Source organism: Hoplias malabaricus, chromosome 4 (genome assembly GCF_029633855.1).
Source record: "Hoplias malabaricus isolate fHopMal1 chromosome 4, fHopMal1.hap1, whole genome shotgun sequence".
Classification (NCBI taxonomy): domain Eukaryota; kingdom Metazoa; phylum Chordata; class Actinopteri; order Characiformes; family Erythrinidae; genus Hoplias; species Hoplias malabaricus.
This window is the reverse complement of record NC_089803.1, coordinates 38,346,385-38,370,520: the sequence shown is the minus strand read 5'-3', so window position 1 is coordinate 38,370,520 and position 24,136 is coordinate 38,346,385. Positions and strand designations below refer to the sequence as shown.

At 38.0% G+C, this 24,136-nt stretch overlaps 1 protein-coding gene across 2 annotated transcripts in view; it reads right to left on the bottom strand.

Annotated features, from left to right (window-relative positions):
* The window catches only part of plxnb2b (plexin b2b), a 164,766-nt gene that overhangs the window by 20,028 nt on the left and 120,602 nt on the right, over positions 1-24,136 (bottom strand). For both annotated transcript variants that reach the window (XM_066666959.1, XM_066666960.1), the window contains 18 exons: positions 23,285-23,479; positions 22,237-22,362; positions 21,912-22,012; positions 19,820-19,946; positions 19,137-19,293; positions 17,378-17,489; positions 16,731-16,842; positions 15,365-15,466; positions 13,789-13,884; positions 11,557-11,644; positions 10,930-11,093; positions 10,350-10,498; positions 8,797-8,908; positions 6,497-6,633; positions 5,079-5,261; positions 2,988-3,102; positions 1,414-1,662; positions 429-605 (listed from right to left, as the gene is read on the bottom strand). In XM_066666959.1, the coding sequence (XP_066523056.1) occupies positions 429-605; positions 1,414-1,662; positions 2,988-3,102; positions 5,079-5,261; positions 6,497-6,633; positions 8,797-8,908; positions 10,350-10,498; positions 10,930-11,093; positions 11,557-11,644; positions 13,789-13,884; positions 15,365-15,466; positions 16,731-16,842; positions 17,378-17,489; positions 19,137-19,293; positions 19,820-19,946; positions 21,912-22,012; positions 22,237-22,362; positions 23,285-23,479 (2,502 nt within the window). The remainder of the gene's footprint in view (positions 1-428; positions 606-1,413; positions 1,663-2,987; positions 3,103-5,078; positions 5,262-6,496; positions 6,634-8,796; positions 8,909-10,349; positions 10,499-10,929; positions 11,094-11,556; positions 11,645-13,788; positions 13,885-15,364; positions 15,467-16,730; positions 16,843-17,377; positions 17,490-19,136; positions 19,294-19,819; positions 19,947-21,911; positions 22,013-22,236; positions 22,363-23,284; positions 23,480-24,136) is intronic.

Sequence of the window (24,136 nt, the reverse complement as noted above, 5' to 3'; positions counted from 1 at the left end):
AGGTAATCTCACTGTACTTCTAAATTGCTCACTAAAAAAAAAAAAATTAAAGCACAAGGGAATATTCTGTCCTTCCACACATTTTTATCTTTTTTGTTGAGGTTGTGTTGTTAAAATACATGGGTGTTCGGTTGCTTCTGGACTAATTTTCCTATACAGTCAGATTGAAACTTGTTAGGATTTGTTAAGACATCATTATTGATGATTGATTATTGATGAAAAATGCAGTTCTGCAATTGCAATATATAATTTCAATTGCCTAATTATTCATAATAATAATAATTCCTTATGCTAATGTGAACACCAAACAATAGTCAGACAGTGGCTGACAGACTGAACCATTGAGTCAAAAAAATGAAGAAGGGTCAAAGGTCATGTCCTGGCCCCAGAGCTAGCGAAGCTGTAAGCACTGTGAAGTGCTGACTCACCATGAGTTCAAGGGGCTCCGATATGTCCCTCCGTTGTCTTTTGGAGCGTGATCTGGGCGTGGAGGCCGGAGGGTCCAGGAACAGCTTGTCATCCTGGAGTGTGTTCACATTACAGGATGCATCACCCAAAAACGCCTGAGCCTCTTTAGCAGTCATGGCTTTGGAAAAACCCCGGCCCTGCTCAATAAAAAAGAAACCAGCTGAGAATTAGTTCAAATATATAATTACAAAAACAATTCAACATGTTCAGCATGAAGACATTTGAAAAGCGTGACAGAGCTTGGTTCGCATATTAATCATAACTTAATATTAAACATTTTTATGGTGGACAGCATAGTCAAAAGATGCCAATCACATTTCTTTTTATTTTTTTTTACTAAAGCATTTAATTTAAGAAGAACATCTAATAAAAGTTTATAGTTTAATAGATTTAAACAGAGAAAGACACAGCTAAGAATATGACTTAGAAGTTGGTTAAAACATTTAGACCTGACACAGGATGAGATTTCTTTTCCCTTCCAAAAGCTGATCCTGCATTTTATGTTGATATCAGTCTGATACTGATACGTGTGGGATCTTTGCCATCTAATTCTGTTCAGAAATGTTCTCAGTTACAGAAATAGAGTATTAGAAAATGCATCAATTTTGTAGTGCTGCTCAAGCCATTCACTATGAAGAAAATATTTTGTAGTTAACAGTTTATTAAAAAAATTCCCAAGGCAATGTAACGTCAAGTCCTTATTCAAGTGTCGAAATCACCCTTTGGCCAAAATAATAACAACATATGCTTTTAAAAATTGGGTATTGAAAAAATACTATGGGAAGAATCCTAAAATTATTTAGTTTACTGCTGTTTAAAGTTACCAAGTTGAAAAGTGAGAAAAAGGTGAAAATCCAATATTACTCAGAACAAATACCAAGAGATGGAAATATATTTCCAAACTTTTAACAAGCAGTATAATTTGCATCTCTCATGATCACTCACCGTGACAATGAACACACTGTTCTCTACGATGACATCCTTGGAGAGATTATCAAAGGTGGGATCAGTGTGATATTCGAATGGGTAAAGGTCCTTTCTGTAATTGTCCAGTTGGATGTAGGTACTAAATGACAGTCTAGAGATGTCATTTTGACCAAATGTTTCTTCACTTTTATGGAGAGATGTCCTGTTCACAGGTGGCGAGAAGAATTGCAGCATGGTGTCATTCTTACTCACAGCCTCCTGAGCAAACTGAGCAGGGGACAGAAGAATTCACCACAATGAACATAAATAAAAAATAAAAAACAAGGCTTTATACCATGATACACTTTTGTTGTGACATTAGTCAGGGCAGTTTCATACCTTTTGCACACAGCACCAAGAGTAAGAATAGTCATCAAGTTTAAAGCATTTTCAGAGTAGTAGCTCATGACAGAATAGTTTTTGAACATTGCATGTGGCAAACAAGGGCATGGTTCAAGTGTGATTCAGAGAGGAACTTAATGGAATCCTACTGCGCCTGCTAATCTAATTACATAATTCTAGTCCTCTTTGTGTGGGGTGAATTGATACGTTTTGCCATTATAGGCCGTAGCCGAGCATTTCTTTGGGAAACTCATATCATGATAACAATAAAAATATGATATATTGTGCAGCTGTAATGGAGAGGGGAACGAATAGGCACACATAAACCCACAATGGCCGCATGAGAACAGCCTCTGCTCTGGTGCTACTGCCAAAAAGACCCTGAGGGCTGTTTAGTCACGGCCTTACCAGACAGAGGAGAAACACACACACACACACACACACACACACACACACACACACACACAGAATGAGAAAAAGAACCTCTCACTATGGCTGTCCTCTGTGTTAATCAAGCAGAACATCCAGCCGTGTATTAATGCAGCTTCTAAATGAAAGTGAATCAGATTTCTCCACTTATTCCCCTCTGCTGCTCTCAAAGCAGTCTGTGACTCAGAGTGCACACACACACACACACACACACACACTTGACATAGTGGAGACCCCTGAACCTCTCGCTCCATACCATGCATTCCAATTACACTCTAATACACTTCTATATATTCTATATATATTTACAGAAGTATTCATTTTTCAGTAAGGCCTTGCAGAAGGCTGTGGAGCTTTTAGACTTATTGGTATTCACTATAGATACAGTGGGACTGAATGAGTGAAAGAATGTGGGTGTACACATATAGGGGCGGTCTGATAGAGAAAAAGAATATGACGAAGAAGAAGAAGCAAGTGAGTTCAAAAGCTTACCCTAAGATAAGAAAGATTACAAGAAACATTCATCGAGTTTTTTTTTTCTTCTTGAGATAAATGTGTGTTTAATCTTCCTGTTTGTTTATGACAGCTTTGTAATTACAAGTTATTAAATGTCTGCCAAATCAAATAATTGAAACTGATCTGAGCAGGAGAAACCTTCGTTACAACTCTGATTTTAAATAAAAAGACAAAAAGGAGAAACATACAGGGATATAAGAAATCTTGAGCAAATGTTTTCACACTTTTATAAACTCATCTACTACAGTGAAGTACACTGTGGATACCTCTATTGTAGTTGATGTCTTTGGGTCAGCCCACACCACTGTAAGATTCACTTTGATTGTGGCTTTCTGGATGAGGTCAAATCCTGAGCCCATCACCAGAATCTTTCTTCCACCACTAAAACAAAAAAAAAAGAAAGAAAAAATCAGTGACCATCAACATAAAGCAAACACAAAAAGTACTACATAAAATGACATCCTAAGTCTTTATTTATTAAAAAAACACAATTTCCAAAATAATTTTTATTGTTTATGGAAAAATATCTACCCATTTTGAAACTGACCCCAGAAACAAAAATAGTCTGGACAGGGGCATGTTTACCACTGTGTTGCTCCTATTTTAATAACATTCTGTAAAAGTTTGGGAACTGAGGAGACTGTAACTTTCAAAATTAAATATGTTCACATTTTTGTTATAGGTTTTCAGCTGCTCAACAGCTAATCCAGGTATCCATTACAGAGTTTTTAATTTCTTAGTGCACCAATGGCTGTTCAGTGGGTGACAGGATTGGACTAGTTTATCTCCTGTACTCTTTTACTACAGAGCTATTCTGTTGTAATTCATGCAGAATGTGACTCAGCCTTGTCTTACCGAAATGAATAAGGCCTTCAGAGAAAAGTAAGTTGTTTCAATGGCAGCATGTTGCTCCAAACCTGTATATATCATTTAGCATTAACAGTGCATACACAGCTGTGCCAGTCACCCATGCCATGTGTACTAATGCACCCGCATACCATCACAGATGCTGGCTTTTGGACTGTGAATTTATAACAAGCCAGATGATAGCTCTCCTCTTTAGCCCCGAGGAAGCAGCATCCATGATTTACAAAAATAATTTTAAATTTTGATATGTCAGAAACCACAGGAGGCTGTTCCCCTTTCCCTGTGTCCATCTTAAATTAGCTCAGGTCAAAAGAAGGAAGAAGTATTTCTGGATCATGTTTATATATAGTTTCTTCTTTTATTTGCATTTGTGAGATTAACTAAAATTTGAGGATGCAGTGATGAATTTATGTTCACAGACAGTTTTTGGGGTGTTTCTGTGCCCATGCAGTGATTTCCACTACAGAATCTATACTGTTTTTAAGTGGCACCTTAGGTCATAAAGATGACCTCATAAAGCCATAAAGGTCATAAAGCTCAGCAAGCTAATATTGGGTTTATTATTATAATTTTGTTTGGCATTGTCCATTTCACATGCATTTTTTTCAGATTTCATGAAACTTTTAGATGTTACTGTAGATGATGTAATTTCCAAGGTCTCTATTTGTTTTAAGTTGAGAAACATTAGTATTGAATTGTTGCACTTTTTACCTATGCAGTATTTCACAGAGTGGTGAACTCATTCCCCTCCACCTCATGCTGTTTTTTTAAACACAAGGATGTCACAGAGCAGTAGCCAATTAACCTAACATACTTTTTGTAGCATTACACAACTTTACTAGCCTTTTTGTTGTTGTTATTGTTGTTGTTGTTGTTGTTTTGTTTGATCAGTCCCGGGAATGTTTTACAAATGTGTTGCTGGCATCATTTACAAAATTATATTAAAAAAAAAACACTGTAACATTTGAACATATGCTTTATATTATTTTCAATTAAATATAGGGCTTTGTCCTCCTCACTTGAATTGGCCTGGATTTAAAATTTGATAAGCACTGAATCATATTGGATCAACAGCTGTTTAAAAATCTTTCTTAAATATACAGTTTCAGAGATGGAAAGTCTGTACACAGCAACGTATTTTTATTCTTATTCTAAATCCTGCAAAAGGCAACCAACATATTAGACTATTTAAAAAACACCTCTCAGAGTGCTACGGGGTAATAAGAAAAGGTTCGGTAAAACCTACAATGTTTTATAAAAGAAATCAACTTTTCACTCCTACAGATTGAAAGTGGAAATGGCCCTTTCATCTGTAGGAGTTGATCTAATGCTGGCAATTTTCCTGTATTTTTTGTTCCAGTGCTGTTCTTTCTGTTTTTCCAAGTCCACAAGCATTTTGAATTTGCATAGAGAACATTACAGTCTTCTAAAATAGAGAAGAACAAACCAGAACTAAGAGGCAGTGGGTAGAGGACGCAGAATGAACTCACCAATCAAAGCTGTCTCTGGGTTGGTGATTGTTTATCACAGGGTTGTTGAAAAACTGAAAAGCCGTGGGTACTTTAGGGCTGGTGTATTTCCCGTAGCGCACAATAACAGGGAGGAAGTCAGAGGGCACCTTCTCATCCCGATATGGCCCCACCTTACACGTGATCTGCTTGCCAAATGTCTCACTGACAGAAAATGAAAGAAGCAGTTAAATGTTTATTAATTGTTTTTTTTAAAAAAATGAGAGAAAAGGAAAATGAATATTTCTGCAAATAAACCAAAACTGCACATATTTTCCCCTTGCCCCATATATAGTCAATCTTCCAAGACATGTTTGGTGTCTGAAATCACTTCTTTAGCAGCTTAGCTTTGTGTTAATTGCACGCTTAGACCTCACACATCACACATTTTTCCTATTTATCTGTCACTGCTTTCCTGACTGGAAGAATTATAGCACTTTCAATAAGCTGTAATTTCTAAAAGAACGACAGCTAACAGAATAACAAAAATGAAACATTAAACGTTTCTCTAAATGTTCAATGATTAAACAATGTTTCATTACTTCAATGTTTACTATACACTTTTTGATAACTTGCTCTTTTTTATGGAATTCCCTAAAGAAGGAAATACAGATATTTTAATACTTTAAATACTTTGATATATATTTGCTTTGAGTAACAAAGTAAAAAACATCTATTAAATGTTCTTGAATTAACCTTGCATGCATTTATTTTTTCTCAACAGTTAACTAGTTATTTTCATTGAGTAGAGAACGTACAAGCCTAAGCACATTTAATCACAAGTAGTTTGTAGCTTGAAAAATTACTGTTTCAAATGAATTTCAATAAAACTGTTCAGACAGTACCAGACACAATGAGCAAATCTCTCTGAGGTTACCTACAAACTCAAAGCAGTCAGAAGTGTACAATGTTTTAAGTATGCAGACTGTTCAAGTTTTAGTCTCTATCACTTGTTAGCTACATTAGCCTTTTTAGTTCCAGTGTAAAAGTAAAGAAGCAAACTTCAGACACATGTCTTTGCAGATCAACTACATTTGGTATAAAAGAAAAACAGGGTAAATTAAATTTTTCTCCAGACTATGCCTTTAAGCAAGAGTAGCAAGTAGCACTTAGAACAAAATGAGCAAAAAGACAAGCAGCAGAGAAGAAAATTGAGGGGAGAGGTTAAGATAACTGGGACATTCAGAATGAGAGAAGAGGAATGTGAAATCTCAAAGCAGAGGGAGATGGAGTGCAGCAAGGCAAATAAGGTCATGCACACACAAAACTCTGATGAGTTATGAGTTATGGGTAATTACTTTCCACCAAATCTGCCGACTCACTTCTATATGAGTACAGCTCTGTGGGAAATAAAGGCAATTACACAAACTACATCCACCATGATGCAACATTGCACTCACACTGGGCATGGCACTTCACCCACAGTGATGTGAATGTCTTCCTTAGAGGCTGTGTCCAAGTTCGTTCCACTAATTGTGATAACCGTCCCTCCAGCTTTGGGACCCTGACTGGGCTGCACTGCTTCAGGCTTGGGGTCCTGAGAAATCAATGGGAAAGTGATGGGGAAAAGTGTTGTAACATTGGCCAGCTCTGAAGTGCTTTCATAATAGAACATTACACTATATTACAACAAGTTACGTCATTCGGCAGCCTCTCTTACTCACAGCCACACGGATGTGCAAATAAGAAAAAAGTCTTTACAAGAAATCAAGTTGAACATAAGCAGGGCTTTCTCACAAGAGTGGCTAAAGCCGACTGTTTATCTTACTGTTTTTGTCTGTATTCTAGTAACCATTTGCATGTTCCTTAGGTTTCTGCGTAAAACAGTTTGTATTGAGTATTTAAGGGTGCATTTAACCACATAAAATTAGTTACATTCATTTTCAATCTGAATACACTCACGCATTTCAGCAAACGATCACAAGCTGGTAGCTTGTCTGAACATACAAATCCGATTAGGTAATGGGAAAAAAAGGACTTACTAAACTAAGCTGATTGAAACATTACAGCCTGCCTTCTAAATGTAGCCTTTGAATCAGAAATCCTGGGGGTGGGTATCATTTTGGGGCTAATTGACTGAACAGTAGCTAAAAAACTGGCAGCAAAAGACATTAACTGTGTTTCCACCTACTCATAACTGTATCATTACTCCCTTGAGTTCTAGTATCATATCTCCCCCAAGCTGTACTGACATTTAGACTCTTTTTCTCTCTCGGCCGTTTGTTCTCATAACCCCCCCCCCCACACACACACACACACGCACACACACACACACACACACACACACACACAAACACACAAACTGTCAGTTTGCTGAGTAAACACATAGCCATAGCAAAGCCTTGAGGGAGGGATAGAGGAGAGCTAACTCCCTATAATACTGATGCAATAAAGCCTGCTAATGCACAGGGACCAGCATGCTCTGCTCACCTGACAGATTAAATATCACACAGTGGGGACGCAGCCCATCACCCCACCACTCTGGAGCCTTTCACTCTTTAGTTTCAACAAAAGTAGCTTTAAAAACCCACAGTGTGATCTCGCCTGCGCATCCAGGCACAGCAGAGCAGGAGAGGTGAGGGCTGACATCACTTTCACTCTGGATTCTGGTTTATTATACACAGCCTTCACTTTACTTTCCTTTACGAGGAGAAGAGGTTACGGGGTGGTTTCCTCTGAGCTCAGGACTCACATACTCAGTTATGAGGACAGAGTAAAACAGACAGCTGAGGAAGGTGAAAAAGTGAATTCCAGGAAAGAAAACAGGTGTTACTGCACCTCTGTGCTTTTGAAACATCTCCTGGTAAAAACTGAGCATTTCGCCTTTGGTGCTAAAAGTTCAAAGCAGCAGCCCACATTCACACTATAAGAATCTGAATAGATGTGTTGAATTCAAGGTTCTGCCAAACTCTTAAAGGGTATAGCATTGACATTCCTTCCTGGAAAAAAAAAACACATCCATGTGTGGTGTAGCAGTGTTATCCACTATGCTATCACCAGCGCTCACCATTCATTCCAGCAATGTGAGCGACAAACAAAAGTACAAAGGTCCAAAGGCACAAGATATTTTTTATGCCCATGTTGCATCTACATGTGTACAACCACATCCCTCTTCTGAGTTTGCTCACATCCTCCCACCCTTGTCCTCACTTCCAGCATTTCTAGTATTTCAAACAAGTAACTTAAAAATACACTTGTTTTTTTCGATTAAATTCTAATGACAAATGTTGTGAAGTTTTTAAAGTCATGCTGGAATTTAACAAGCACACTAATGCTGTTTCAGCAGTTTTCACAACAAAAACACAACAAAGCTATAAGCCGCTTTGATTATATTTGCTGAATGCTGTTTTTATTCCACTGACTAGGTACCAAGAAATGACAAAAAAAAAAACCTGTTCAGAAATGTCCAAAAAATAATTATCTTCCTTGTTATAGGCCTGTATACACTGTAAATATATCAGTGGGCAATACAGCTGACTCTGCAGATTTAATGTACATCAGGCCAAGGACTTCACAGAGAAATCTGACACAATATACACATGACATTGTTAGAAAGGTCAACTGTTCTAAACTAATGACAAATCTGCAGTTTGTTGATCTCAAATGTTGCAAAGTTATTTGTGTTTAAACACAATGGGTACATTGCACAACTACAGTGCAGCATTAATTAGAATATGCAATTAATTTTATGTTGAATTACCCGGAAGATAAAGAAGGTTGATGATGTTCCTCTCTTTCCTCCTTTGACCTCCACCTCCACTCCTCCTTCAGACGGACTGTAGGATTCTACTTCACCGATCTCACACACAACACTGCACCACATGAAATTATACATTAGCATTACTTTACCATTAGCATTGCAATACCAGTCAAATGTTTTCGTGTGTAATTTTCCACATTTTAAAATAAAGCACATATGCAAAACTACATGGACAGTACAAGTTATTGGGAGTCATTTCCATTAACTAGAAATGTATCCACAAGCCCCGAATGTTGTTATACTGTATAGTTTAAGTAGCTTCATTGTGTAGTTTTGATTTCTAAAAATAAATCAAGCAATTAAACCTAAACCTATTGATTAAAATTGCAAGAGGTTACAGGGATGTTACGAGGCAGCAATCTACAGTCAATCTACGGTCAAACCTTGGAGATATTCTTTATGACCCATTGTAAGAATCTTCCCCTTCCCCTAGTGGCAAATCTATATCAGCCTTCACATGCTGCAGGCTCAGCCTTGTAGTGCTTTGAATGCTTATGGACCACACTGATGCCAAAGCCCGCTGGATTCTGCCTGGAGCACACTCACACCAACACACTCCACACAGTCCTTGGTGCTTGAGAGGCTTGTTAGCAGCCAGCCAGACACAAAGCCAGACCAGCCTCTACCACACGCTGCACAAGTGGAGCTTAAAAGACCAGCGTGTGATCTCACTAGCACGTCCCAGCTCAACAGTGGAGGAGAGGTGAAGGCTGGAATTACTTCCTTAGCTTTGACTGTACGCTCACAGGGCTGAGTTTATTATATGAGCCTTTGCTTTTCTTGACTAAGAGAGACATGGAGGTTTACACAGGTGTGTTCCTGTGAGCTTAACATTCATATATCCAATACGATTACAGCTACAGATGAAAAACATGGGTACCTGAAGGTCATGGAAAATGCGAGCTTGAAGAATCACAGCAGGCACTTTTCTATCAACGCATATATAATGATTGAGAATCACCTGTTTGGCTTCAAATTATCTAAAAAAAATCTTGGTGATATAAAACTAATTCTGACCACGCAATTCCATACCGTTTGTTAACTGGATATATTTTTAGCGTTTGAAAAGCACCCAGAGAAAGAGTCAGGGTGATTTGTATCTGATGATTTAACTGATTTTGTAATTTACTTTCAATGTATGTGTGATTCAACAAATTAAACAATTTCATCTGTAATAATCACTTTAATTATTATAATAATAATATATTATTATTATTATTATTATTATCATTAGGTCTAAGTAATTTAACTAGCACTGTGCAAATCTGTCAGGTTTTAAATTCTGCTAAGAACTTGAAAATCAATAATATTAACCCATGTCTCAGCATTCTATGCTGCCTTTACAGATAACAAAAACTAATAATGAGAGCAAAAAAAATGAAATTATACAAGCTTTATTTCTTTTGTTTTATTCTAAACTACAATTCAGTTAAGATTTAACTTGCATGTTCAATCACAGACATTCTATGTCCCTTGTACTCTGATATCCTCACCTGGTGGAAACAGAGTATTTCTCCTCCTGCTGGACACAGGGAACCCCTGCCACAGTGATGCGCTTAATGTCCTCCTTCTGAATGCCCAGGTTAGAGCCTTTAATAGTGACAGAGATACCTCCCTTCAGAGGACCATAACGAGGGGTAATCTAGAAGGGAAATAAGAGTGAAAGAAAGACTTGGAAAATTAGTGCAGATCTAGATTATGTATTATGCAGTATAACAGACTACAGTTCAAATTTTCATTACAGCACATTACAGTTTATTACAAAAAATTACACAATTTCCGCCACTCATTCATGTCTCCCAGGGAACAATAAAACTTTCATGCAATGCCTTTGAAACGTAAATTCCCTCTTTGGTTTATTATATGCATGAAGCAGTGCAAACACAGGGAGTGCCATAAACTCAAACAATATCTGTCCAAATGTCTAATCATGCTAATATATTAAGGATGGTTAAAGATCCCATGCTGAAAACAGAATCCCAGTCTCACCAAAACAGACCATACTTACTCTAAATTCAGAAAGAGCTCTATAAGGTTTACATTTTATGTTTAAGGTTGGATTTTAAGGCTTACATCTGAGATGCCAGGGTCTGGGCAATCCTTTGCTTCATCAGTGGGGCAGAGTTTCTCAAACACACATGAGCGGGTCCGAGTACACCACACACAATGGTATTTTTGGTCTGCATTTTTACAAAGACTGCAGTCCTCCCGTCCCAATGAGCAGTTGTATAGAGTGACTATAGAGAGAAGAACATTATTAAACATAATTAAATAAAAACTAAAGGAATAATATTCACCTTACAGTGAGATTATTAAAGAAATAAATTGTATATACTGTCGCTGACCAATTAAAAACCCACATCTCCCAAAATAGTGACTTTATGGGAGAAGAAAATACCTTCTTAATATTTAATGGAAGTGAATGAAAAATGATTTTATTCCAAGTAATTCTGGAACATTTCTATTGGTTCATTCACCCTGAAAGTTTCACACGATGTGAAGGACAGCTGCTCAAATGATCGACAAAAATGCAGATACATGTTTTTAATTGGACAGCGAGGATATACAAGTATAAGCAATAATAAAACCCTTGAGTGATATAACTAGATATTGGAAAGGAATTAGAAAGTTTAATTTCATTAGATCCCCAGACTGATTGCAACACAGAGCAAATTAAACACCTGTCAGCAGAAGACTTACCATTGAGCGTGCTGTCTATCTTCTTGTCTGCATATTTGTCTTTAATGTGGAATAAGACACTGGTCTCTTGGGACTTATCGTAGGAAAACTGCACACAACACACACAGCAGAGAAAAACCCATGCATGTTGTTAAAAGACTTTTCTTGCTTGTACATGGGGCCTCTGTTGTTAGAGTCACACTTGAATAAGAGTGTACTTCTCCTATCTGCAGGCACACTGCTGCACACAGACCCCCTTCTTGCTTTCTCAACACATCTGGCAGCAAGTCAAATACAGCTGAAAAGAATCAGTGGCGGATAGTAGCTGCGGGCCTGTTCTCTTGTTGTGTGCTGCTAGTTTCCATTTCCCTGCTATGGTCAGAAGCTTGGGCAGGCAGAGATCCATCCACTCAACAGAGTTATGACTGGCCAGTGCTTAACCAACAGGGGGTGCCGTAATCTCAAACTCCCACAGTGTTACAGCTGGAGGTGCAGGTGGACCCATGACTTCTGAACCCACTCCAGACCTAATGTTTTTATCTCACATTAGCTACTACCACACAAACAAAACTTCAAAACTGGCTCCTGACTTGGACATAGAATATTTACATGATTGAGAGGGTCTTTAAAAGCATTCTTTCCCTTTACATATCATACTGAAAAGAGCCATCATTTTAAATGTTCATTAAGAGAAGTGGCCACAACAGTTTATAATTTCCTTTAAAATCTCATTTTTAGAAATGCAGAATAGAAACATGTGGAACAAGAGCTTGAGAGGCTAAAGTTAAAGTTCCGTCCAAAGAATGACACTAATCAACAGATTTCTTTCTTTTTTTTTTTTAATGAAACTATACCTTCAATAAATAACAGTCCAGAGCGTAGATGACTAAGAATTCAATATGTGCAGACTGTCCAGCAGTCTATATCTGACAAAATGTCTTACATATTATATAAAATATTAAGTAAAAAAATAATATAAAATATAAAATAAATAAAATAATTAATTGTCATTAATTTTTGTTGTCAGTAGGAGGCAATGGTTGCGAAGATGGCTTGTTCATTTAGGTAAATTAAGAGTTAGCCATGAAGACAACTGGCACATTTTATTGTACAAATCAAAACTAACTTGACACTATCATCTAACATTGAAGAGTTTTATTTCTGTGGTCACCTCATACAACCATAACCAATAGATCCATAAAGCTTAAAACATATGGTTTCTCTTCTACATACATATCCAGGAATTCATTATAAATGTCCTTTTTAATAGTTGCTTTGCCTCTACTGTGACTGAACAATCCATTGCAGCCATAAACAAACATTTTAGTCTTTTAGTTGCCCTCAAAATTATTTTGAAGCGAGACCAGCTTTTCCCTCCTGGAATCCATAGAGAATGAACTGAAGGCTCTGCAACTCAAAAAAATGAGCCTTACTGTGAGAGTCTGTGAGAGGAGTCAAGTGCGTTTATTTTGCACCATCTTCAAATCGCCCAAAAAAGGCAAGATTCTATGGAACAAAACCTAAAGCTGAGTGGACTGTGATACTCCAACAAACTGTCTGGCAGAAGTGGTTAATACAGAGTTGTGGGTTAATACTGTGGTAGAATGAAAATAATTTCCTCCCTTTCCCTTTTGGTAGTGCATTGCCATATCACTCTAATGAACAAACTGCCCATTTACATAATAATTAGTTTATTATTGAGCCAAAATATATCATTGCTGTCCAAAGAAACATATGTATCTCCATTTTTGTCAATTTACTACATCATTAGAACATAGTAGCTATTCTTCAAATTGTGTAAACATTTCATGATGAATGGATATAGAATAGATACGAATAGAAATGCTCCAAAATTACTTTTTACATTGACATCCACTGAGAGTTAAGAAAGTATTTTCCTTCTCCTGTAAAGTTACTATTTTAAGGATACATGTTTCTCTATGGACAGCGATGACTGCGCATCATCAGGTCAGACTGAAAAGAACCACTGTAACACAACAATGATGAGCATGGAGTTGAGGACACACAGGTTGGAAGTGACTGACAGCTGGATTACTAATGACCAGAAGGTCATAGATGTAGAAGGTAGACTATCTGTACTATACTATAGCAAAGGAAGAAGCAGACAGACTGATTGAAGCAGAGAGAGAGAGAGGGGGGGTATATATATATAGCGGAATAGAGAGAAGTAATTTGAGGGAAGAGAGCAGAAAGGAGATGTAATATGTGAATGTGACAGGGTGTTTTACCCACCGTGTATCCACTGAAAGAGAAGAAGGGACCCTGTTCAGTCTTCACATCGTCTTCCGTCTGTTTCATCAGCTCTGTGCCGATGGTGAACTCCCGGTCCTGCAGCATCAATAATTCAGATGAATTAGTGAACTAATACTGTATGTAGAGTAGGTGCCTGTGGACTGTGTGTGTATTGATGGTGACCTTTCTACCCCAGAACATCAATAACCAGAGCTAATATTGAGCTAATACATTACTCAACAGATTCCAACACCAGCAGCATTATCAATGAAGCACATCATCCAGAAGTAGACCTACTGCGCAGTGATTTTTTTAACTACATTATAAATAATTGGGAAATATGGATCCTACATAAGATCTGTCAGTCCTGCACCCAGATTAATATAATTAATAATATTATATAATAATATAAAAATTATTATTAATATTATGAACAAAGTACTACAGGACATGATTACAACATGAAAGGCTATTTGTTTATTTCTCACACACTGAACATGTTGTAAGCTTTCCTGTAGACATAACGAACTTAACTCATATGAGTTAGCAATCATTTCTGCTCCGTAACAAAATTTGTCACATCCCTGTAAAGTCCAAAATACGTAATATTTTGTCTCAAACACATGCACATATATATGGGCTAAAGCAGTTGAATGTGACTGATGAGGGATAGGTTTGTATTGTGCTGATTCCATCAGTCTGCACAATGCCAGCCAATGTGGGTATATGATAGCTAATGGCACTTTTCCACTGTATGGTACTTGCTCTAATCAACTCTACTTGCTTGGTCCCTGGTAGGTTTTCTCCTATAACAAACAAAACCCCCACACACCCACCCTGAAATGTAGCAGCTGATGTCGCAAAATTGTGCTGGGTGTCTACATTTCATTGAGATTGACATCTCTCTGGCCAATCAATCAGCACTCTGCAAGGTTTAAACATCACATTCAGTCCCTATTCTGCTCGCTTGGAACCATGTGCGAGCAGGAACTAAAATATCACCTGGTTACATGTACCTAATGAAAAAGCAAAAGAGCTGATTAGAGCCCAGCCAAGTACAGTAGGGACCATGCAATGAAAAGCACCATCAGATAACAAAACTGGGTAGTTTGTGTCCTCCTCACAGCATGTTGAGCTGTTCAGGGGCTTTTAGCTGGCTTCACATGACTCAGAGGAAGCGTGTGCAAGTCTTCACCTTTCTGAGTTGATAGCATTTTGTGATTAGGTTGTCTTAGCTAACAGGTGGAATTGGAAATTAGAGAGAACATTCAGGTTAAATATGAGGTTTATTTTTTTTAACATTGCTCATAATTCGCATTACTCCTGTCTGACTAAGCAGGACAGATTATGTTCTTTGCACTTCCAGCATGATCAGGATTCAAACTCGCAATCTCCCAACAACAGCTGCTTCACTTGGGAACTTGTTCTTAATCTCTTTTTAATGAAACACACAGTTGTTCTGTGCTCTTTAAGTACTGACACAACCCTCCATATGTTCAGAAAAAGCTTACTTATTCATCATATTGCAATTTCTGTTCATTACTAATGGAATGGCTAGTAAGATGTCACAACTAACCTTATACGCCTCCAAATTTACTCCCTCAAAACTGATGCGAGTTTTATATCCAACTGGAATGAGGATGGGGTCTGGGTTCTCAAACCGTGGACAGAACTTTGCCTGGGGAACAGAAAAAACACAGCTTCTAATAACAGAAAAAACAAGGATATATACAGTCTGCCTTGTAAATAACAAGTTTAAACAAAAGGGCTTCAAAGCATTTCTTTAGGTTATTTCTGGAAGCCTAATTCTACACCTTCGAGGAAATTCATCAGCAATTTTTTTTTGTAGACAAATAATTAATGTAATTTCTTTAAAGTCTTATGCTGTACTATCTGCATGTTTTTTTTTAATAAAAATATTTACAATTAAAAATCCCAGGACAATAAACATCTTTAAGAATGTGCAAATAATATGATATTCTACCAATGTAATTTTATCAATGATAAAATGAAGAAATTATATTTTCAGGTTGTAGTTTTCCCTTTTAGTTTGCTACAGTTCAGTGTATATGTTGTCTCTGTTTCTTATTTAACCTACCAACGAAAATTAAAAGGAAAAATAATCAGGAAGTTTACAACCCATGGCACTTTAGCTAATCTCCCTGGATGTGGACGGAAGAGAAAAATTGATGAAAGGTTGCAACGCAGGATAGTCCGGATGGTGGATAAATGTCCCCAATCAAGTTCCAAAGAAATTCAAGCTGTCCTGCAGGATCAGGGGTCATCAGTGTTAGGGTGAACTATCCATCGACATTTTTTCCACCCATTGAAAAAATCTTGTGGGCAGATGAGACCAAGATTTTTGGTAAAGCACATCATTCTACTGTTTCCTGAAAACAGTATAAAAAAGGAACACAGTACCTACAGTCAAATATGGTGGAGGTTCAAAGATGTTTTGGGGTTGTTTTGCTGCCTCTGACACTGGGTGCATTGACTGTGTGCAAAGCATTATGAAATCTGAATTACCAAAGATCTTTGGGTCACAATGTAGAAATGGATGGAAATAAAGCATTAGAGTGTTCAAGTGGCCAGCAATGAGTCCTGATCTAAATCCCATTGAACACCTGTGGAGAAATCTTAAAATTGATGTTGGGAGAAGGCATGTTGATGGTTATAGGTGGTGACAGATTTCAGTCATTTTTTTCCAAAGGTTGATTTTAATATAACTATGTATATATTTAAAGTTATGTAAAAAATGCAAAACAACAAAACTAGAAAAACAGCTTTTGTTCAATGACAAAATATAGCACAAAACTCATAGCAAGGATTTGCCCTATGGCTTAAATTGATTATGCTGTTTAAATGAATATACAGCAATATACATTAAAGCTCTGCAAGCCCTCAATGAATTAATGAATAAATTAGGTTTGTTAGCCTGACACCTGTTTATGTTTGATGATGTTGGGTCCTGTTTCAGCATCATTCATATCTGAACAGGTGTGGTCAGCAGTATTCCACTGACACGCCCACGGTCGGCTCACACATGCGGTACATCTACAAGGCAAACAGGAAAGAACAATTTAAATATACACCTACAGAGGTAGAAGAGAGCAAAGCATCAACACACAGACCCCACAGATCTGTAATTACATTTTTCAGCAGTGTGTAAATGTTGAGGGGAAATAATACATCTTTGCAATTCCCAAGAAACAATGCACATTCATCAGATATATTCTACAGTGCCTTGAAAAAAAAAGAAAATAATCTACAAAAAACACTATGGGAGTGGAAAAAACACTAGAGATCACCTTTTGCTTTTGATGAATGAATAGGAAACTAAAGCAATTTCCTGCTCTTGGAGTGTGGGTGGAAAAAAAGGAAAGGAAGAGAAAAAAACTAGGAGTCCCTATAGAAACAAATTCAATTTCAGTATCACTCATGCATCACAATTTATGAGTAAACCTTAGTTTCATCCGTACAGATGCTCGTATTCATTACACACACGCGCACACACACACGGTACACCAGTGTCAGCACAAAACGGTGACACACTCGCTGACATAGGGAGAAGAGAGTAGGACCCACTCACGGAGTGTTTTCAGCTTTGCGGATGGCTGCTGCACAGTTGTAGAACTCAAAGTTCCGAGAGGCCACCTCCACACTACCATTCACAAAGACCCGCAAAGGCACTGCCACAAAATCTAGACAGGAAGACAGAAAACATCAGGAAAGCTCACACACTAGGCACTTTACTTTTTTACCAAAACTTTCACATTCTCTTCTGTAGCTTGATTCAGTGTGAATATATATAACTGGCAACATATATATATATATATATATATATATATATATATATATATATATATATATATATATATTACATTACTCATAGGTGAGGGTGGGGACTTAGGTCACACAGTAAATTGAAAGTTGGTCCAGTATGGTCCAGTGTAATGGCTGACTCTACACTTCAACTCTCAGTCCCTGTTTCCAATACTGATGAACAAAAACCTGACTCAATTGCATGTTGGAGGCTTGATCTGCCAGGACGAGCTCTACATTGTTCTTCTGCGCTTCGGCTATCAAACTATCCTTCAACTACACTTTCTAGTAAACTGGCATAGACTTTCTCAGGGAGGCTGAGAAGTGTGATGCCCCAAAAGTGGCGCACACTCAACAATCCCTGTATTTAAATATCTGAACCACCTTGCCAGTTTGCCAATGGGCTTTGCCACTACCTTTCCAACAATCTCAGTGACTTCAGTTAAGTAAATGGAATCTGACATCCCCGGCACCTCTTGGAGGCATGTCTCTCAGGTTTAGAAGATCCCAAAAATCTGATCTCAGTTCTGAGTTTCAACACCCTTGCTGGTCACAGCTTTGACAGTGTCCCCCTTCCTTTCCTGATCTGTTAGACTGGATAGATAATTCTCCATGGCTTTTCCAAACTCCTCCCACTCTCTAGGTTAGGTTCAAGTGCTAAAACTGCAATCTTGTTCACCTGTCGGTACCTATCTGTTGAAATAGGAGATTCTTGAGTCAGCCAAGCTTGAAAAGCCTTCTTCTACATGGCTGCTTCCCTCACCTCTGGTGTCCACCATTGGATTCTTGGCTTGCCACTTCCTGCAGAATGTGTAAGAATCTCTCTCAGGGTTGAGAGTTGAAATCACTCTGGATAGGTTCCTCTGTCTGTTTTCCCAGCCAAACCTTGCTATACGTTTTAGCCTACCAGGTCTGTGTGGCAATTTCCCCCGCCATCTGATCCAACACGACACGAGACTGTGACTGGATGACAGCTAAGCCTCTCTTTTTACCAGACTATACAAAATATACAGCCTCAGGTCAGAAGACACGACCAAAACGTCGATCACTGACCTTTGGCTCAAGGTGCTCTACTACATTCACCATCAGGCAGGCCGTTCCTCCTACTCACTCCTCTCCAGGTTTCCCAGCATTATATATAACTTTAAGTGATAGGCTGATTAAGATCTATTCAGTTAAAGCCTGGTTTCCAGCACAAGCATTAAGACTACAAGACTACAATCTAATCCTTGTTTGGAAAATCAAGGATTTAAATCAAGTATCTTGGTGGAACAAGTAAACTAATCTATGCAGTGACAATAATGATGGTGATCACCATGAGGAGAAATCAGACTCTGTATTATTCAAACTAGCTAAAAAACTATCATCGACGAGAAATGTTTGTTGCCTTTTTCAGCATTAATTTGTCAATATGTCTAATGTTACAGTTACAGCCCATATGAATGGTTAATGGGTAAACATTTTGCTTAGTTTCCCAAGACATTAGCATGGAACTGTATATATGTTAAATGTTTCCACTGTCGTACCTTGATGGAGAGGTGTAGATGGCAGCTCATCAGGTGGAGGAAGGTGGCATTTCACCCTGGAGTCCACCATTACAGCATTGCTATTGAAAAAGCCAACTGTGCAGTGAAGCCTGTCAAAATCTCTGATGCTGGGCAGGGATGGGATGTTGATCTCTACCTATTGGAGGACAGAGAGCAGGTTTAATGAACTGGCAATCTGTGTGAGAGACCTGACAAGCCCCTGCCGTTTTGAGCTCCAATATAATGCCTGGAATAGGTAGCCTGCAATTTCTATGTGAAATGAAGGAGTCAAACACTGATTGGTTGCACACATCAAAGAACCAGTGCAGTAAATAATGCCTCTTCACAAGTCCTGGCTTACCAAAGCTTCCATTATTTCTCCTTAACAAACGAAAACTTGACAGAGGACTCCACATGTGATAAAAGACATGACCATTAAATCACTGTTAGAAGCCAGATTTATGAAGCACTAACAATACGTTCTGTGTAAGCATTTGCAAAAGCAGTTTATAAAAGTGCATTAGCATGCATTATATTCTTTCAGTACATTCACCATATGGTTTCAGCTTGCAGTACTTGAGAAGATGCAGTAGATCAGCACGCTCAGCTTTTCTCATGATTGTTTGAGAATGGAAGTTTAAAAATAAGCGTGGTAATTGTGTCTGTGACACCTGTGTGCTCACCTGCTGGGATCTCTTGCAGCTGAGGTTGGGAGGATGGAAGGAGACTATTTTAACACACTCTTTTCTGGGGCTCCACAGCCAGCCATTCTTCTCCTCAGCTCGACTGCACTCTGACCTTCTCGTACATCTAGAGTACAGGGAAAGAACAGGCACAGCCCGCTAAGTCTATCATATGAGATCTGAGTTTTAGACACTTTGTTGGCATATGGCAGGTGTTAATTGTGCTTCATATATTACAGCTCAATGTGGAGAGTCTATAAAACTCTTTGTTTTAGCTCAATTGTTTTGGTAGCTCAAATACATGAAAAAAAATCGACAAACCTTAGAATTTGTGAACTCAAACACAATAAATAGGGCATATTATACCCCTTTTTCCAGAAGTTAACTCTGTGCTGGGGTCTTAATAAAATGTGTGTGGAATGCCTTGTTCAAAATTCCACAAGGATCAAAGAACAGCACAGGTTGAAGAAAGTCCTGTTTCAGGGCACCTTCCTTATAAAGAGAATGAACAACAGCGCATGAGCCCAGGAATCTGTTATGGGAAGCAGTGGTTTAATACATTGGTATCTAACCTGGGTATCCCACCAAAAAAAAAAAAAAAATTTTTCCCTTTAAAGTACACCTGTTGTAGACAGTCATAAGTTGTACATTAACCATTCGTATAATCCCCAAATAAAACCATGAAAAAAAAAAATGAAATACTCTGAAGTAGCTGTACCAAATGCCAAGTGACCTTAATATTCTCTAAGCACTGGATTCTGCAGCAGTGGAACTGCCTAACCTGGAGCAATGGACAACTTTGTTGAAATTGGAACGACAACTGTGATTCAAAACATCAGTATCTGATTTCACTAAAGTTCTCCTGACTGAAGGCCCAATAAATCCTCACAGAAATGTTCCAACATCTAGTTGTGTTCAGTTATTATCAGAAGCAGCACAGGTTCCAGTGAGAACCATTCATTCATTTTCAATTTTCTCCCCAGATTTATACACGGCCAATTACATCTGTTAGCCAGGCCTCCCCTTCCCATGTTACCACCAAACTGAGAGAGGGTAGGTTCACACATGCTTCCTCTGAGACACATGAAGTGCCAACATAGTTTGGAAGTGTCACTAATGCAATGTCACTTCCTGGCCTTGCACAGCCCTCCCCATACACTCCTCTTTCATGTTCTTCCACTCTGGAGTTTCAGTCTGCACCACTATCACTGAAGCAGGTTGTGTAGATAGCACTTGAGCAAAATTTCCCCCAAAATTAAATCTGAGTGTATGGTGCTACTTATCGGCCATCTTCAAGAACATATTGCTTGTTAAAATATATGTACGTTCATTGAGGTTTTAAAAAAACCATTTCTCTCGGTTTGATAGAAAGAGGGGGATCAGTGAATTAAGAGCTCTGTGAAATGCCTGTTTCTGTATATTACACCCGCACATTTTACAAACCTTTCAGAAATCTCTCCAAAAGGGCTGTACAGAGTGTGGGCGCCCATGACACCAAAAAAGGCTTTTCAGAGACGGTTTCACATTCAATGATTTTCCTCTCTCATGGTAAAATATTCAGTTTCACATGCTCAGAGATGCACTGGTATATTCAGAAAGTATCTGCAGATTTAAGGCCTATTCAAAGATCACACTGCAATAATGCTATCTAGGCATAGACACATCTGTCATCTGGGCAAGTGAAAATGGCTTAAATGAAGTATATCTAATAAATGTAATACATATAATAAACGTGTTTGTTAGAAATCTATAAGATGTTCATATGTAATTTTGTGTTATTCTACACACCAATATTATTTTTTTCTTTTATTGGCAGATACAAATTTGACAAAAACTCTTACAAAGTACTCTTACAAAAAGAAGAAAATAAAAATATTCATATAATCAAAAATATTTATTATGATTTCACTTGGAAAACAACTTAAACACTGTTCAGGTCTAGCCCAAATTTAAGGACTGTTAAGTACTGACATAATATGAGTATAAAAATATAGTAAGTGCACATTTTTCATTTTGTCTTTGGTAAATATGTTACACCACAGGATACATAAATCCTTTTATATTATTGTGGAATATCATAAATTATATTTACCTGCCATCAAGGACACACCAGCCACAGTATGGGTCCTTCTGGGTCATGCAGGACATGCAGTCTTTGTTCAGATGGCATGACTGCACTGGCACCTTAGTGATCTACACATGCACAAAAACAGCATTTCAGTATTTCATATAGTCTTATTTTAAGCAATAGCCTTTAGATATCATTATGTTTTGATATCATTATAAACCCAAAAATGCTGCATCTGTGGGTGGTGTACACAGTGGTAGATGTTAGGCCATATTCCTGCAACATCAAACATTAGTGAAAGGCAGAGAAATGAAACTAAATGCCAAGATAAATCGCTTTAGTGCTGCACCTTTTTCTCTGTAGTGATGTACAGGTGGCTCAGGGTATTGTCAAAGAAAAGGTTCTTATTCACGCGATCGCCTGTGGACTCCCCAGTAAGCCTGATGCACTCCTCCGGACTGCTTGACAAATGAACCTGCAGAGTCGGAGAACAATAGACATGGAGCAGGTTACAATTATACAGTGCAGCATGGGACAAGACACATCCGTCATCCTTACCCACCACGCACAAACCCACACACACCGTCCCACGCACCTGAGACACACCTGACAAAATGTCACTCCCAAACTAATGGCCTACAAGCAGTTAATGACCACAACCTTCAGGAATCAGCTCGAAAATTCCAAGAATAGCCACTTGGACTCTTCATTATAAGCAGGGCTGCTATCAGCAGGACCTGGGTGAGTGAAAGGAAGATGCCAGCCATTCCACTATAAACTTTTGTGCTTGATTCAATCTGCCAGATTTCTGGTGTTAATGAAGGAGAGAATTCCCGAAGAGGAGGCTTCAATAAACTCCTGAAACGTGTCTGAGAGAAAGGCTGTTTGTGATCTAAAAACAAATCTAGAGTAATTAGTCAATGTCTACATTCACAGAGTGTCTTAGAAAAGATCTGATCGATGTTCACAATAAGCTTGTAGCCTTTGATCTGATTTATGCATTGCTGAAACGCAAACATGGCAGATTCATCTACAAACAAAATGTGCTATGTTTATCAAGCCTGCAATAGGGCACCCCAGTAATTGCAATACACATTTTGTCCTTCTGGCAGGCAGATTAATAGAATTACTACATGGAATCTCTCACCTGCCAAAAATCCGCTTTTTTTAACATGTTGGATACAAGCTATGGAAAGCATGTGGAATGCAGCTGCTGGCACTGGTAGATGATTAATTGTGTCACCATTTCTTGCAGTTTTTTTTTTTATTACTTATACAACCAAATTTACCTCAGCTGACTCAAGCCAAGAATGTGCATTCTAGCCAAATCACTGCTCAAACACTACTGCTTTCATGGAGGCTTTAGAAGAAAGTTTTTCAAATTCTCTAAAGCTTACCTTCAACACCTCTCTTATGCTGTTCCCAAGAAAGGCAATCGTGTGGTCGTTTTCCACAGCAATGGCCACTGCAGTTAGATAACCTCGTCCCTGTGTGGTGAAGATGGCCTCTGACTGTAGGGCGAACTCTGGCCTGCTTGCCAACGGGTAACGAAGAAACTCCGCTCCACACCTGTTCTGTTCCACTATTTCCTTCTGCAGTGGAGGAAAGAGAGGTTTAAGCCTCTTTAGAGCTGCTGAGTAATTTGCCTCACAGCCAGGACGGGGGGACATCCTTACAGGAGTAATTTCTCTCTTAAACCCTATTCAAACTGGATTAGTTTGACCTGGAAAAGTATTTATGATTTAAGAGATTTATTATTTATGAGATTTACCTTTTATGATTTATGAGATTTATGATTGTATTACCAATGGGATGCATGATCCAGTATGATACATACCTGCAGCTTTTAAGGAGTAATAATTCTGGATTATTTTTATTTTATTTTATTATTATAGTAGGGTATTGTATTTATCCTTAAAAAGTTTAGGATTTATCTATTTTTCCTTGGCTGAAAGACAATATATATGTCTGTATATGATGTAATTCTACTTCACCCTATATGTAGCTATCAGATAGATGCGTTAGAATTTCAAAATTGTAAAATGAGTCCAGTTTGAATAGGGCTTTACAAATATGCTCCTTAACCAGGAGTGTTTCATATAAATCAAAACTAAATAGCAGAATCAAATAGCAGCTACTCATTTCCAGAAACTAATCTATTATTCACATGATTAGAATACATTAGTATTAAAGATTTGAGGTCAGCTGTTAGATCAGGGCTAATATATTAATCTCTGCAGATTTCTGAG